The sequence below is a fragment of the Periophthalmus magnuspinnatus genome, chromosome 10 (assembly GCF_009829125.3).
Source record: "Periophthalmus magnuspinnatus isolate fPerMag1 chromosome 10, fPerMag1.2.pri, whole genome shotgun sequence".
In the NCBI taxonomy this organism is placed as follows: domain Eukaryota; kingdom Metazoa; phylum Chordata; class Actinopteri; order Gobiiformes; family Gobiidae; genus Periophthalmus; species Periophthalmus magnuspinnatus.
The window spans coordinates 5,136,501-5,153,899 of NC_047135.1; the positions used below are offsets into that span (position 1 = coordinate 5,136,501).

Consider the following 17,399-nt stretch of genomic DNA (forward strand, 5'->3'; position numbering starts at 1 on the left):
GAAACAAAAATAAGTCATCAGCAAAGTTATTTTAGTTAAAAGCACATATTTTTCATACTATCCAACTTTTTGCGTGACACTTTAAGGGTCATTAAACAAATAAAACGCTGTTGTACAAGCAGGACCACATGGCACTATTATCCAGTCGTTAAACTCCCACACAGCCAAAATGGCACAGGGGACCAAATATATCTGGGTTTGCAGAATGTCCAAGATGCTGCTGCTTCTCCTACAGCCTCCAAGGGAATTTTAGGCAACAACACACACATACACATTATGGCACTGCTATAAAATAAAATGGTCCAAGGAAACACTTACACAATGTATAGATAGCGCCATAAAAGGACATTTAAAAGTGCAGTTTTAAAGATTGTGTTTGAGTCACTGGGTACGTTTACATGGTGAGTAAAAATCAGATAGCTTGTCCAATCCAATACTTCAATGATTATATGTGATGAAAACACATGGACAGTCAGTAAATGTTTATAGTAAAGTTGTAACAGAAAGAAATCAGATTACTAACATACTCTGATAACTCCAGAAATCAGACAATTATCAGATTTCTGTGCACATTTAATAGCCTATTTTGAACTATTTTGAAAGATGGGCAAGGTAAACCTATATTCTTAAATCACCTCCATGTTATGCATATTTCTAGAAGCAATTAGAATGTACAGGCCAGTTTTTGTGCTATTTATTCATTTGATGAGAACAGAAATGCATTGTGGGTCAGTCATATAACCCCATTACAGTTACAGTGAAAATGGCTAATCTAATTTACATTCACTGCATTCCATTTTATAAATGTGTTTTCTATTTTTTGTTTTTCTATGTATACAATCCCCCACAGCTCACATAGCACACTTTTTCCTTAATTAAATTGGGCTAAATATAGAGGACAGTATGCTGAGAGCCAGAGGAACATTTTGTACATAATTATAGGTCTGTTGTACATAATTGTGTCTAAATGTGAACACGCAACTGTTCTCTTGTGTTCCTGGCTAAAAGAGGAAAAGATTTCAGCATATTTTTTATGTCAAATCGTTGACGGTTGACCTTTAACTGTCAGCATTTTGGGAAAGTTTAAAAGTTGTACTAAGGAACTACAAAAAGTGCTCCAGTAATGACATACTTTTCAGAATTATAAATATTACTGGAAAAAGTCAGCAGAAAAAATTTACTTTTTTGTAAATTGTAAGACTTAATACAGACAAGATGAGTGACTCCCAGAACAGCACTGACCCCTACTGATGGCCATAGGGTATTACATGATGGTCAATAAACTATGTGCTAATGGATTTCATTGCAGTAAACTGTTGTAGTAGGTTACTGCTTCATCTGGTCACACAAGATTCACTTTTATCTCTTAGTTCAACACATAACTTTCTTAAATGTTTGCTTTAAGCTTGTATTAAGGGTGATTAGCTAGTTCAAATCTGATGGAGGGTTTTACACCTGCTTGTCTCCACAAAGATGTCATTTCTTTGCCTTCCACAGCATGGCATTAAATGTATCTGTCTCATAAAGACAACCAAGTGATTCCTGCAGGCCAGCTCTGTGGAGAGGTGACCACGCTTGCAGTATTTCATGGTTTTTGTGAGCACTAAAAAAATCTGTAATTGAAAACACAAGATAAAAATGTTTAGTGCTATGCTGTGGTGCAAGGCAAAGAAATAAAATGAAGACAAGTTATCCTCCAGAAAAATTATACAGTGCTCCTTTTTACTATTATAGTGTTATTTATATGGGTCGTTGTCTTTGTTTGAGTCCTGGTGATGTCCTTTCTGATTTAGGTGTTTCTATTTACATAAAACATAAAGAAATGGCATGATTATTTTACCTCTATTTATTCCTACAGTTCTGCTGTGTTCAATCCCTTTATGCCCCTCTGTCATAAGCAGTGCCAGCCATGCATGAATTCACTTATCCTGCCGGTGCAGCCTGGCCTCAGGTGGGTCCTGCTGGACAAGGAAACGGTTCTCTGTGGGGATCTGGACTCGTGTCATGGCACCTGATGTTAGCTTCAGCTCACACACGGTACTCATTGTAGCCTGCAGCCAAAAACCTGGGCAGAAATATGCTAAAGACCTGGACAGAGTTACTTTCTCTCACCACTTCTCTCACCACATTAGACAGCAAGCTGAAGGATCTGTTTTCCTGTTAATTGTCTTAGAAACAGCTAAAGGCACATATATTATATTTTACCATTATGTGTAAGAGTGAAATATAAAGAAAAAGCCTTGAGGTATAAGAGGTGGCTGTATCAGTATTGGGCAATGGAGTTAATCTATTCAAGGATATTTTAGAGGGTGCTGTAGTGAGCCTCTTGTTCTGAAATTTATAAATAAAATGTTTGATTAAAAATTACTTGAATTTATATTCTGAAAAATGTAGACGACTTAGAAGCTCAGTGGTCTGATATGATACAGACCTACTGGTCAGATTACTTTAAGATTACTGACTATACTAGTCCTTTTAAAAATAATCTAATTACTACCCTGATTACTTTACTTCAAAAGTAATTTGATTGCTGATTACTTTAAGTTATTTTAAAAGAAACAAAACATACAGCTCAGGAACCAGCTTCATAAAACATAAATACTTCACACAAATGACACTTTCAGTTATAGATCCTCATTTCGCACAGATGCAGCGCCACAGTCCATTTATACTTTTTTGGTTCAGTTATCAGAGCATGTAACTGTGATCTTATTACTCAATTTTCAGTTGTAACTAATTACATGACTACATTACTAAAAAGTAATCTGATTACAGTTATCCCTTACTTTGTAGCTAGTTACTACCCAACACTGGCTTACTGTATTCAGGTGTATATCAGTGGTATAGTAGTAGTATCTGTGTGGGGACTTTTGCCATCACAGGTGCTGGGCTAAGATTATATTGATGAATTCTTTCATTTGTGCACAGTGTGATAGTCTCCATTTAGGATGCAGAGTTTGATCATTTTGATTGGGATGAGATGTGGCTGAACTCTGTGTTTGGTTTGATACTGATGTTAACCTCACCTTTCTGTATAAAAATAAAACTCAATAAAAAAAAGTCTAATCTTGACAAATGAACTCTGATCTGCAATGCTAAAAATACAGCCCTTCTCTCTGGAGTTTTACACAGTGATCAGTGAGAAGTTTTCTGGAGGAAGAGTAACTTTAAACATGCTGACTGTCTGAACTCTTCAAAGCGTCTTCTGAAGGGAATAAGGGACAAACGCCCCTTATCCTGCTTCCTGTGCGTTTACGATTCAACCAAACGCATAGTCCCATAACACAGACAAATTTAAAACAGTATGCACATTTGAAATATTAAAAGACATACACTACAAAAGTTTGGTCACACCCTTTCATTCTCTACTGCATAATTCCATAGTTCTTGCTTCATATATTTGATGTCTTCTGCATGTATCTAAAATGTAAAAGGAAAAAGATTGAATGAGCTGATGTGTCCAAACTTTTGACTGGTAGTGTATACTTTAATTGCTTCAGCTGGTTACTATAGGCTCATTCACTGAAGATACTCAATAGTATTTTATTATAGCGTTATGTGTGAGCTACTGTGTCCAAGTAATTTCCTTTGTGGGAGTCTATAACTATGAGCATTCTTCAACCTATTCCAAAAATGCATCTTCTACCGCTTTTCTTAGAGTGTCCTGCAGGGGGCACTATAGCCACCCGTTTATACTTCACATCCTCAGAAAAATCACAACAAAACTTGAGGGAAGTGCCTACACTTATTAGCACTCTTGTGACTGCTCTCTTGACGTGATTGCGGCTGAATGGTGTCTGACATTGAAGTGGACTCTTAAAACTGGGGGCCCTATCCAAATTCACACCGGGAAGACTTAAATCCGCGTTGTTATTCGTAAGTGCTGCATGAAATATTCAATAGGCGCATCTTTCATTAGATGTTCGCTTCAGGTGCAAGTGGAGACAGAGGGTAGGACGCATCTTACTTTAAAATATTGAAAAGTAAATGTGCGCATGGAGGGTCTTTGATGCAGCTAATAATATGTGCGTGTGGTACCTTTGTGCGCGCTCTGCAGCAGCTCCACTACAAAAGGCTTCATCTCTTTTACTGGGCCAAAGGGGACAGAGGGAATATTTAATCTGAAAAATAATGCTCGGTAATAATTTATATAGAGAATCCTCTCAGGGGACATGGCAACCCTCACACTGTAATCAATCTCCAAGCTTAATTGAGTTGGCATTACCCATCATCATCACGTTGCACTGTGGGGTGTGGAGCACGTGGCTTTCATGGCTACCCGGTAGATAATCTGCCACCTGGCTGTCTCCATGGGGATGTTATAGCTTTGCCTTGAATGTTTCACAGTGGCATGACATTCAAATTATCTGTCATTTATTCCTTACTACAAAAAAAAAAAAAAAAAAAAAAAAAAAAAATATATATATATATATATATATATATATATATATATATATATATATATATATATATATATATATATATATAATTAATAAATAAATAAAATAAAATAAAAAAAAATATTATAAATAAAACAACTAAATAAAAATAAAACATGCATTCTTTCTGCAAGTAGACCTGCCTCTCTACAGATATCACCTGTAACCTAACCTGATAGCGTTACTTGCTTGTCTCTATGGAGATTGATACTTTTAATGCTACACTCTGTAAAATTTCAGACAAAACAACAACATCTCTCCACCACAAAAGATAAATATTGGACCTTTTACTTTGATCCTATAATTCTGTGCTATTTAAAAGTTATAAAAATTAGAACAAAGATAGAAAGAATAAGTTGTAGATACTCGCTAGGTACTTTGTCTTTGTCTACCTGAATGTTAAGAAGTAAGGTTAGATATTTAGAGTAATCCTTTCACGTTTTGAGAAACTGACACTAGCGGCACCCACAGGCAACATTACATCTCCGGCAAAATGTATTTTGCACCCCGGCTGTAAATAATACCTAGATAAACTGTTTTTATTTGTTACTGTTTCTAGGCACAGCAAAAGCTTCAGAAAAAGACAGGAGAAGTGTGTCATCTCTACTTATCGACTGAGGAAAGCAGGTCAGGCGGATTCACAACGAGTTCCTCCCCATGTGACAGGTGACATAAAGTATGTGGGCAGATTACAGTGAATCTCTCCCAATAGATTCACTCAGGGGTAGAGAAACAGATGCTGAAGCCTTGAGAAGATTTATGAACCTGGAGATAGTGAAGACAGGACAACCAATCAAAGGGTAGCAGTTTAAATGGGTTTAGATCAGGTATAAGACTGATTTAAAGACGTACGCTGCGGTTTGAGAGAGAGTGGAGTTGTGTGTGTGTTGTGTAGAATTGTGCCACTGATGACAAATTGCTAGCCTGTGGTGCACGCCCCTTTAATACAACAGGGTCACCGCTAATCATGGAACTGTCTCAGTTTATGGACAACAAATCACTGCCATGTATCTATAACTTGTGACTTACATGTGAAAGACAGCTCCTCTCAAAACCCCTATACCATTCAGAGGAAACCTTATAACTTCTTATTTATTTAAACCAATTTAGACATTTTGTAAAAAGCCACTCTCCAGAATCTAATCTTAGTTTCCTCTTCTCCCTGCTCTGACTAAAAGTGTTTGGCACTGTTGGTTCAGGCATGTCTGCTCTGTTTGTTAGTCCTTTTTGTGAGCTATCTTTGTCCTCTTTTATAACTCTTTTCTAGTGTAGGCCGCCATGTTTGTTTTGTTACAATATATGGACTATTCAGCTCTTTGATTTGTCACTGCCCATTGACTCTTGAGATGAAAATATAGACTTTGTATTGTACATATACATATACACTGCTTGAAAAAAAAGTTGCCACCTGGGTTTTAACTAAGCAAATAGGTACGAGCCTCCTCCAGTTGGTCAGGTCTAGGTTCAGCAACAGTCTGTGCTCAAAGAATGAGGTCAGCTGACACCTGAATATACTGAATGACCAGGTTATTCCATCAATGGATTTTTTCTTTCCTGATGGCACGGGCATATTCCAAGATGACAATGCCAGGATTCATCGGGCTCAAATTGTGAAAGAGTGGTTCAGGGAGCCTGAGACATCATTTTCACACATGGATTGTCCACCACAGAGTCCAGACCTTAACCCCATTGAGAATCTTTGGGATGTGCTGGAGAAGGCTTTGTGCAGCGGTCAGACTCTATCATCATCAATGCAAGGTCTTGGTGAGAAATTAATGCAACACCGGATGGAAATAAATCTTGTGACGTTGAAGACGCTTATCGAAACAATGCCACAGCGAATGTGTGACGTAATCAAAGCTAAAGGTGGTCCAGTGACATATTAGAGTGTGTGACCTGTTTTTTGGTGGTGACGTTTTTTTGGCCCGGCATTGTATATGTACAAAGTCAGTGGTGGAATGTAATGAAGTAAAAGTAGTAAAGTACTTTACTTAAGATTTTAGGTATCTAAAGTACTTTACCTAAAGGGCCCATATTATTCCATTTTCTGTTATATTGTTTCCTCATCACAAACATACCTGGAGTTTTGTTTCATTCACACACGTTTAACACACAAACCCTGCATATTTAAGCTGAGTTCTTCTCTCAAACAGAAAACACTCTGTTCCACCTTGTCATGTCATGTGGTAATACAAGAAGCGCTTCATTTGGATAATTTCAGCCCTGGAATTGCCCATCTCTGCTAAAAAGTAACTGTTAACTTGAAAACTACCACTGCATGACATCACAAGGTGGAACAGAGTATTTTGAGCTTTGGAGATGTAGATTAATAATAAAGGGTTACTCAAACATGTGTGAAACCTTTTGAAGCCTTATAACACCTCAAAATCTGTCACTCTTAAGTACATTTTCAAACAGGCACTTTAAAACTTTTACTTAGGTAGATTTTTTCATGTGATACTTTTACTTGAGTATATTTTTGCTCCGGGATCTGTACTTTTACTAAGGTAACAAATATGAGTTCTTCTTCCACCACTGTACAAAGTTGCCTAGTTTAACATATTGCATGATTGTGTGTTCTGTGGAATAGATGTTTTAACAGGTAAAGCCTTTTAATCCAAGATATGATAATGCAAGACAAGTTCTACCACAAATTTCAACAACAAGCAATAGTGTAAATTATTCATGATTCATTTGCTAAGTGGGTTGGATAAGACAGACTGCCACACACAAACTGTTGAAAGTACTTATTATAGGCATCACAGTGTTTGTAGCTGTAATGGGGGGTGGGGGAGGCTGCCTGTCAGAAGAAAACCCTGGTAATTTGTTTTGTCTTGTATTTTGTGGAACTAGCTATTTTCCCCTCAAGACCCATGCCAGCAATGTTAATATGATTTTTAGTTATTTTTACTATTACACCGTGTTTGTATTCTAAATCAACAGAAAACAAGTGTTATCCCAAAGTAATAGTTTCTTCCCCTGCTTCTGTAAATAAACTAATCCAGGCAATTTTCTTCTAATGTTATTAAACAGTTTAGTGGAATGTAAGCAGAGCGAGAGTTCAAATATATCGCTGAACCAACTGGAAATATGGATCTAGAGTGTTGATTTTTGAGTTTTCCAGCTATGGGAGATTACTTGAAGGCAGTTTGATCTGTTCTTGTTACAGGTCAGGTTCACATGTGTAGTTCTTGACATGTTTTGGCTGTGTTCCTATCTGCAGCATGCGATTGACTGTGAGCAGCAGGGTCTGGCCAATCTCTCTGTGTGAGTAACACCTCATTCCTTGGTCTGCCAGGGTCGTTTAGCTCGTCTCCTCTGCTCTCCTCTGCTCTTCTCTGCACTAAATCAATCTGTTTGTTCTGATGACTCAGACAACACCCTTTAGCGTGTTAGAGCTCCTTGCGCTGCGTTCATAGGCTGGCCGAAAAACCAGAATCAGACAGAGAACTAGACCAAGATGTCTTAAATTGCTTGGATAAAGATACGTTTAATTGGTATGTATCAGCCAAGCCTGTCATGGTATCGTTCAGTATATGAATTATAGAACAATATATTTTGTTTTTCTATATTTATCATGTGTACAATTTCTTTGCAATAGGCTTTTTTGCCATTTTTATTAATAATGTAAGATTTGTTCTGTAGAAGGTCAAAAAATAACTTATATCGCTGATTACTAGGTGATTCTGCTATTTATTTGTTGCAGCTCTGGCCTTTTAATACTAACTTATTTATAAACATACTGTTATTGCGATATTTTCAATGTTATCATTTATTGCAGTATTTATCTGTAGCAATATATTGTGCTTTAAGACAGACCTAGTATCATACATTGACTTTTACTAAGATTATGAGTAACATTTATTGTAAGACAGTACTTGACTTAACCATTTAAAAGTTTGTCTGTTACCAGTTTCTAAAATGTTTGAAACAAAGTCATAGTTAGTCATAGGAGCAGTATTTGGTGCATCTTTGCAAAGAAGTTGAAGGTATAGTCTTCTGTCTGACCAACTCACAGTTCCTGAATATACAGTACTCTGAAGCTCAAATGTTCATATAAAATCATAAAACCACTTGTATATTATCTCCTCTTTAATATATATTTAAAACAACAAGTCTTTCTATTGAGTTCTCTTCATCTCACAAATGCCTTTGACAGAGAGAGCAATTGCGTGGTCACACCTCTACTTACGGCATTGGTTTACAAACGTGTAATGGAGATTTTAAAATGTAAGCTGCTGCAGTTGGCATTCATTCAAAACTCAAATTAGTCCAGCTATAGATCCACGGCTCTTTTATTTTAGCCAACCTAAGCCTTTCATGATAATTACTATGGTCACTTATCACTCAGTATATGTTAGATGGAACAGTATTCTTTTGGGGTCAGTATTTTTGTGGCCATTTTTTCTTTGCACTACTGGAAAATTTGGGATCATTTTTTAGCTATATGATAAGATTTGAGCTGTAGAGTGTGTCTCGTTACAGATGCAAACTAAGTCCTAGAGTAAATGAAAAATTCAATTCTGTCAACTGAACAAAAAGTGTTTCATTCTGCTGTTTTTGTGGTATTTTTGTGATGTTTTGTGGAATTTACACTTGTGTCAGTGGCATAAATTAGTCTCAGTTTTGTCATTTACCGTCTATATTTACTTCAGCAATATATCGCACGTCAAAATGTGTTATTGCGTCAGGGCTAGTTACAGCGATCTTGCAACAAATTTCTTAGTAAATTAATGGCTTATAATGTATAACTGGCCATTATCCACTTTGCACTATTATTTTACATCCTAGTCTCACAATATAATTTCCCATTTCATTCTTATCTTTCAACCCTCTTCTCTTTCCCCCATCCAATTCACTCCACTCATTTGTTACACCCAGTTCCTGCTTCCAACCAGAACCTCCACACATCTATCTCCCCCTGCAGCTTCAACACTAATTCGCCCCCCCCCTCTCTCTATCTTTCAGTCACTCCTTCTTTCTCTCTACCACCTGTCTGCACAGCTCTCATTTACCCCCCTTCTCCGCTCCTAAAGCCCCATCTTCTCCCCCTGTGCAGTCCTTGTGCTATGACAGATCCCATCCCATTTTTGTCTGATAAGATCGGGCAGCCACTAACTAACCAATTTATAATTCACAGCCTGCTCACCACATTGCCTAGCTCCTGTCAACACCTTCTCTCTGCTATGTTTAATCTGTCTCTGCTGCGTTTTGCTCTCTGACATATTTTTTCTGTGCTTCCATTTTGCAAAGCTGTTTCAGGCTCGTGAAAGGTCCGTTGTGTAATAGTTAATAAATGATGAGATGGAATTCGGCTGGCCAAAAGCTGCATGTCAAGCGTGATGCCATAGATGGTTTTGGTCTGGTGTCTTAATGCAGTGAACTTGTTGCGTTGTGGTTTAAGTGCTGATTCCGGTTCGTGCATTCAGAGATGTTAATAGCTTCATTTTTCTGATGGAGGGGCGAGATATCTCTGACGCAGCCTCATTAGTTTTCAGAGATAGGGATTATGTCTGTTATTATGATTAGTACAGATGTGGTATTGTGTGATAAGAGATGCAAAGATTATGCCTTCATTAGCTCATAACTAGGCTCTTAACTAGGCTTTTGCAAGTGAACTGTCACATAGTTTTACAAAAGTACATTTTATATAACTAACCGTGGTTTTTAAGCTTTCTGTTATGTATGCAACCTACTAACCCCTTAAAGACAGGGTGAGGAGGTCAGTCACACGGGAGGAGCTCTCTTGACTGGCCTGGGAAGGTCTTGAGGTCCCACCGGTGGAGCTGGAGGAAGTGTCTGGGGTGTGGGAAGTCTGGGAGTCCCTGCTTAGACTGCTGCCCCACAATCCAGCCCCGGATAAGTGGAAGAAAATGGATGGATGGACCTACTGATCCTGCAGTTTAAGCCTTAATTTGTTGAAATGCATGTGTTTCTGATTAACGGTTTAGTCTTCTCTCAAAAGCAAATTCCCAGGATGTGTTTAAAACGTGTGCTTTGACCTAAATCTTCATATTAAAAATACAAATTCAATAGCAATACTTGCAGAATGTGGCCAATTGAGTATTATTCCCAAAATATTCACCCCTAATACCGAATCTGCTGATTTGTGTTTCAAGAACCAAACGCTGAAGCCTAAATGCCATTGTTCATGCAACCTATTGTTTTTCTTTTATGACTGCTTAGCTTTGTACCCACTCACTATTTTTCTCAATAAAAATGCCAAGCTGAAGTAGTGAGGATTAAATTGTGACTTTCTGCTCTCTCCAAACCGCTCGACAAATAAAACCCAAATAGACGACTGTTTGCTGAGATTTCAATTTAATGATAAGCTTGTTTCTTGTTCTGTTCCATTAATTCGCTGTTTGCCGGGCTGTTGGGTTTTAGCAAATGCCACTATTAGCGCGCTGATCCCAGTCGCTTGTATTGCATTTGATTTGATGGGTTTTGGAACTGTTTGATCAACCATATGCTCTCTGCGCCTGACAAGTGTGGCTCTATGAAAGTTTAACATCATCTGTGGATCTCTCTTATATTGTCGATTCAGTTGAGCTTTCAGTGTTTACTCAGTCTGTTTGTTTGTGTGTGTGTGTATGTATGTGTGTGGCTGCTATGAAGCGAGTTCCCCTGGTAATATATTGCTGAGTTTGTTTTGCTTGTGTGAGATTGAACAGGGGCTTGCGTATATCAGTTTAGAATAATGGTTTGAATACAAAAGAGTAGCTGTATACTGTGCACCCCATAAATTCACGTACTCTTTCAGATCATTACGCTACCACCTGCCTGCGGTGCTTCCTCTCTCGCTTTTAATTATCTATTTGTGCATTTCACTTCAATTTCTGTCTGTGGTCCACTGTCTCCTGTCGCACTTTTCGACCTGTTTTACTCTATATTGATCCTCCATGCTGGGGACTGAGGCGGTAGCTTTTAATGAATGCCAGGGCCTAATGGCTTTATCATTGCCCCGGATAGCCTCATCTCAACCGCAGCTCTGGTGTTGTTGTAAATTGTTTACTTAACTAAATCCATGTGAGGAATTTCAATTGGGATGCAGTCAATAGGTTGCGTTCATGTGAGATCGTAATATTCTAAAATGCCTATAGTGTAAAATTGAGCTGGAGGATAGGTCAGAATTCAGTGGTGGAGTTTGCTGTTTAAATGTCAGACTGCCGATTTGTTGACCTGGTTTACTGTTAAATATGTCTGTAATTACTGGGTCTATCCACAGGAAACTGCCAAAAAAGAATTTTCTGTCAGTATGAACAAAAGAATAGCTTCAGAAAGCGGTACTTTTCTTCAATTTCAAAGATGTGACTGTAGTCGAGTTTGTGGAGCCAATCCCCAACAGATAATGAAAAGGCTCAACATTTGTGGATTTGTGAGTGTCCTGTAGAGTTCTATAGTATTGCTGGGTTTCAGATGACATCACGACATTCTATAGTCCAATAATATTTAATATAGATGGGGACAGGTTAAATGAATATTGTTAAAATCCAGATTTGTGAGGTAATACAGTGAGTTCTTGGGTCTATCCATTAATATAAATGATCAGATTCAACATTTGTTCCCTTTTTTTTATATTTCATAGCAACGTACAATGGCTTTTGACCCCCACCTGAAATGACGTCACCAAATTCTCCAACGTGAGCACAGAGCTGGCAAATATAAATTGAAAAGAAATGTACAATCTGCAGTTGATGTTTTCGAGATATGCGAATTTTCAATGTCAAATACATCATCGATAATTACAATCACCTCAAAACGAGATAGAAAAGTAAAGTGTAATTTCAAGTGATATTTTTGTGGTTCATTTTATGCTCCATTCACCTTCGACTGAAGCTCAATCAATACATTTACAGGCACACTGATGCATTAAAAAAATACTGACTGAATATCATTTTCGTTATTGTGAAAAAGCTATTCATTTTTGTCAATATCGCCCGCCCCTACGTGAATGCAACCTATAGCCGCTGTAGGACCTACCAGTCTGAGCTCCATTGTGCCACACAGCTCAGAGCCCTGGGGTTAACCATGACTGACAGCAAAGTCAATGCGTCAGGTGGAGCGACATCATTACACTGTTTGTTTTTATTCTGTTGATTGATTTGTCAGCTACTGCCCAGCCATCTGATCCCTCTCGCTGATGGCGGTGCAGCTGGCATATGAGGAGCGACATTTCGTCTAACATGGTGGTGTCGGATGCCCCGGTTTTACCCATGACCCACCCGCGAGCAGAGTAATCACACAGGGACAGTGGCCGCGCGGCACCTGTAAGACGGCTGCATGTTAAGATAAGGTTGTAAGACTCCCTACGCAGCACAGGAGCTAAAGCAGCACAGATAGGTTCTTTATCTTGCCTCACCTTTTGCACTTTCCTTCCGATTTCCTATTCTTCCAGTGTACCACCTTCCCTACCAGCCTGTTGTTTATGATTCCTGCTAATTTATCTTTGTCCCTTCCTTGCTTTCCCTCTCCTCCCATCTTCCCCCTCCATCCCTCCCTGCCGTCAATGTGCAACAGTGTGCAATCTTTCCTTTTTCCTCCCAACAGACAGACGAAGAGACAAGACGACCAGAACAGATAGAGGGAGAGGGAGGAGAGGCAGATACATAAAGAGGCTCATAGGAATTGATGGGATGACAGACTGGTCACGGGGGACACGCACTGAATGAGAGGCGGAGGAGGAAGAGAGAAAGAGAGAGAGATAGCGGAGAGATGCGGACCCAGCCAGCTCCAGTGACGGAGTAGACAAAGGTAGCTTTAGTGCATGTGCTGCCTCGATTTCATTCACGTCTCTATCTCTCCCACTCCTTTCTACGCACTTACAGCCCGGAGCTTAGCGAGCGGACCTGTGTGCTTTGAGAGAGTAGCGATATCTAGACTTCAACGCATGGACTAACTTGTACAAGCTTACTGTAGGACTCATTATAGCAAAGGGAACACCCCAATCACTCTTAACCTCTCAACCGTCAACATGGGTCTGGTAATGGGCACTTTCTCAATGCAATCCAAGCAGGTGGACTACCGCAAAGGTAAGCATTATTTTGTGATTTATAAATACTTCTCGTGTATACTTGCGTGACTTTTCTGTAAGCACACGCACAGGGCTGTCGTAGGAGAGGAGTCACCTGTCTTGTTGCGTGTTCGTTTGAGCCGCTGATGGTGTCATGTAAAGTATGTTTGCGTCTGAAACTCATGAATATTGCACTGGAAATGCATTATGAGGATGAGCGTGGATGTAAACAGCAGCCTGGACGTAAAGTTAAACAAAAAAAGAAGTCAGTGTAGGGTTTTATTATGCAATATCAAGCCCATCTGTCCTCTGTTTGAACTGTGTTTTTAGGGCTGTGTGCATCGGCTGTGACATTGGGTATGTCTATAAAAGGGGATGGTATTCACCCCTACTGGCTCTTAAACCCAACCTGCTCCCTGTCTGCCCAGCTACTGTTTGACAGGAGGGAAATGGCACTGACACTTGACTCACGCATGCTAATGTGTTTGCTGTTTATATTCATGAAACTGTGGACGCCAGCATCTTTAGCCAACAAAATGCTGTTCTTTAGCATAAAGTCATGAGCCGTAAGCATAAATAAGAATATGTAAAAGCAGAGCGGTCATGTGAATAGGCCTGTCATGATAATTACTATATCGACTGGAACAATATATTTTGGGGTATGTACAATTTCTTTGCCAAAGTGAGGAGTTTTTTTTGCCATTTTTATGTAATAACGTAAGATCTGATTTGTAGAAGGTTGAATAAGTACATTCTATTGGGTTTGTACCTTTTAATTATACAGTATAATTAAAAATATCTGTACTGGGATTATCGTGCTTTGTGTCCATGACAATATTATAGATTTACGCCATATTTCTCTGTAACTGCTTCAAAATGTGTTATCGTGACGGACTCAGAATTCATTAGTTGAGTAAGACTGAATTTCAAAATAAATGACACTAACTAACTTTACTGGACTATGTTATATTTTACCTCAGGCCTGTTTTATTTTCATGTTTCTTTGGTTCTTAAGTACTATAGTAAGCAATCATTTAGATAAGTAGAGAAGTAAAGAACAAAATTGCTGTTCTAACTATACCTATACTGCCTATACTTTAGACCAGGGGTGTCCAAACTAAGGCCCGGGGGCCAAATGCGGCCCTCAGACCAGTTTTAATTGGCCCTCAAGCCTCCAGCTGAACCGGTCCAATTGATCCCAAGCAGTACTTTTAACAGCAAATTAAACTATTTCTACCACTATAACCTCAAACATTAAATTGCAGTGTGATACCGACCTAAAATGAATGTGTTTCAAGCCTAATTAATACACAGTGGCTCTGTCAAAGCTGTTTTTAAAGTACCGCACTGCACTGATCACTGGTCCGTGGCCCTCCACTTCGAATATGTTTTGAGATGTGGCCCTCAATAAAAAAAAGTTTGGGCACCTCTGCTTTAGACCTTTACAAATTCTGAAAATTCATGGGATACTATTAGTTTTTCAGTTCATATTTTAGATTTCTCTAAAATGTTATTGCTCCTGGACTTGTTTACAATGTGCACCCCTGTTAAATCCTTTTTAAACATTTATCTCCAATCTATGCACAACTGCAACGCTTGTCAGAAAAATCCAAGAATCCAAAATTTTGCACCTCTTGCATAAATTGAATGAAAAGATCCAAATTATGTTCAAATTAAGATATATTGAGCGACGTAGCCACCCTCCATCCTGATTCTTTCACCCCTAGATCACATAGGAATAACACATCCCACTTCACGCTGCACCACCTGTCCCCTGTAACATCCCCACAAATCCTGCTGAATCGCTAATTGGGCTCCGGACCAATCAGTGACAGAGATCACCACAAACAGGCTGTGTGTCTCATATGTCGCCAAAACTGTGGAGGCGACGTGAGCGAAGAGATGGAGAGCTGTGAAAACTGTGTAATAATCCCAGTGCGAAAATAAAAATTGTCAAAATATGAAACGTTATAGCTCAACCACTCAAGTGATTGCAGTAATCAATACGAAAGTTAGACTGGGGTCCGTAAAGGCAGATAGAAAGCGGTAATATATATATAAGATAGAGCGTCGGTTGTTTATTTAAATTCCCAAGATGAGCCTCATTCAACAGCATGGCAACAGCTCCCACTTCAGATCTCAGCTTGACACATACTTGAGGCATATTATTTATATTCAAGTATATCTGCAGCTTCAGTAGCAACCCAGTTTCAAAAATGTTGGAGCTTTATGTGAAACAAATGTAAGTAGAACATAGTGACATTATGACTCATTTGAAATATATGAGAAAGTGGTTAACCAAGCTTAAATTAGCAGGGGTGACACTTATGAATATTCTGAAAGACATCTTTAATAATACACTGCATATCTACACAGCTTTGTTACCAGTAAAATTCATTGCAGATACATACACCTTATAACCAAAAGGATGCCAGTTCAATCACTCATGGTCCCCAGACGTCCCACTTTGTGTATTGTGTGATGGTTGGTGTTGGAGGATAGTCAGGTTTGAGCCTGTCAATCCCAAGGGGCCACTGTGTCTATATAGGTAGCTTCGTCCCAGTTAGTCTGAATAGAGAATGAATGAGTAATGGACTCAAAATGTTAACACAAAAGAAAAATGCGAATATCACAAATCAGAAACCAAATTTTGAGTGAAACTGCTTTGAAATTATGATTTCTTTTTTTTTTTTTTTTTTTGACTTGGAGTTGAATACTGATTTTTTCTCTGTGGAGCAAAACTCGGCCACACTGTCCTCTTTCTTTGCAGCCTAACCCATTTACTAGTTAGAGAGAGCAACAATGCTACACCACCATGGATATCCAAGTATTTTTAGCTGAGCGCTTCTGAGGGCAAATACTGCGTAACCTTCCAGAGATTGAAGCTGGTGAGATGAGAAGCTGTTTGAAGGAGTCAGTTAGCTGTGAATGAAGAAATGTTGAGGGAAAGTTAGGAGAGGAGAGGTAGCTCCTAAGGGGGATGTAGGGATGAGTTGTGTGTATTTCGCCATCTGCTGCAGCGTTATAAAAAGTGGCCAAAGGAAAGCAGGGCAGGATTGGTTCTACATGGAAGGTTGGACCATCCTTGATTCCAGTCCAAAATGGGGAAAACCAAGCAGCTGAGACCGTCCCTGAGTGAACCACAGCCAAAGTGCTTTTCAGGATAAACCTCTTGCTGCAAATATAGACCTCCATTTTGGATTTACATAGCATGGGCAAACTGTGATGGGACTTGCGACTTGTAATTCACTGCGGCTTCCAATCCTCAAAATATCTACATTTTCAAATTACCTTGCAAACTGTGCAGTACTTTGTAACTGCCACGGCAACCACATGTACCAAATAGAAAATAAATTGATAAAAGGAGGCACTACAGCAGATGAGGTTTTCATATTTTCTTAATCCAGAGCCAATTTGTTCCACTTTTTGTTCCTCCTTTGGGTAATTTCTTGGTTACTGCGGCAATTGTGTAGTCGTATTTAGACATCGTTTATGCTGGTTTAGATCTCGTGGTACAAGGAAAGGCAAATCTTTTACTGGTGGTACTTGGTGTGAAGTTTAAGAGCCGGGGAGTTGCCATAGATACCTCTATCATCATTTGGGTTGTATTATTTTGCTTTTTACACAAATCAACCTACTTTAAATCAGATTTTAGCCATGAGACCTTTCCAAATTCTACATTGAAATGAATAGGATTCCTGCTGAACTGGAAGTGCAGTTTGGAGCATTTAGAGGCAAAAGTGGGAGGTCAAAATAAGGTCAATAGATTATGTCGAATTAAAAAACAAAGACGACCCAAAGCAAACAACCCTTAATATAACAGACTTTGTGATTGAAGCAGAAGGAGAGAGAGCGAGCTTCCAGGCTGTTTTAAATTAAAAGAAGGAAAAAAATCAATATGCAATCATGCCTTGATTAATACATTGAGACAGCAGGATGAGATGCAG

The 17,399-nt window shown here is 38.8% G+C and overlaps 1 protein-coding gene across 5 annotated transcripts in view; it reads left to right on the plus strand.

Annotated features, from left to right (window-relative positions):
• LOC117377844 (Kv channel-interacting protein 1) overlaps positions 1-17,399 on the plus strand; it is a 48,718-nt gene that overhangs the window by 2,462 nt on the left and 28,857 nt on the right. Inside the window, exon 1 of one of the 5 annotated variants that reach the window (XM_033974350.2) lies at positions 5,007-5,066. The exons of 1 other annotated variant lie outside the window; for it this stretch is intronic. Coding sequence is in view for 1 of the 4 variants with exons in the window: in XM_033974348.2 (XP_033830239.1) it covers positions 13,414-13,471 (58 nt within the window). In the remaining 3 variants the exon portion in view is untranslated. Of the gene's footprint in view, positions 1-5,006; positions 5,116-12,998; positions 13,472-17,399 lie in introns of those variants that run through there. 3 more of the 5 variants (XM_055224852.1, XM_055224851.1, XM_033974348.2) reach the window with 3 other exon arrangements.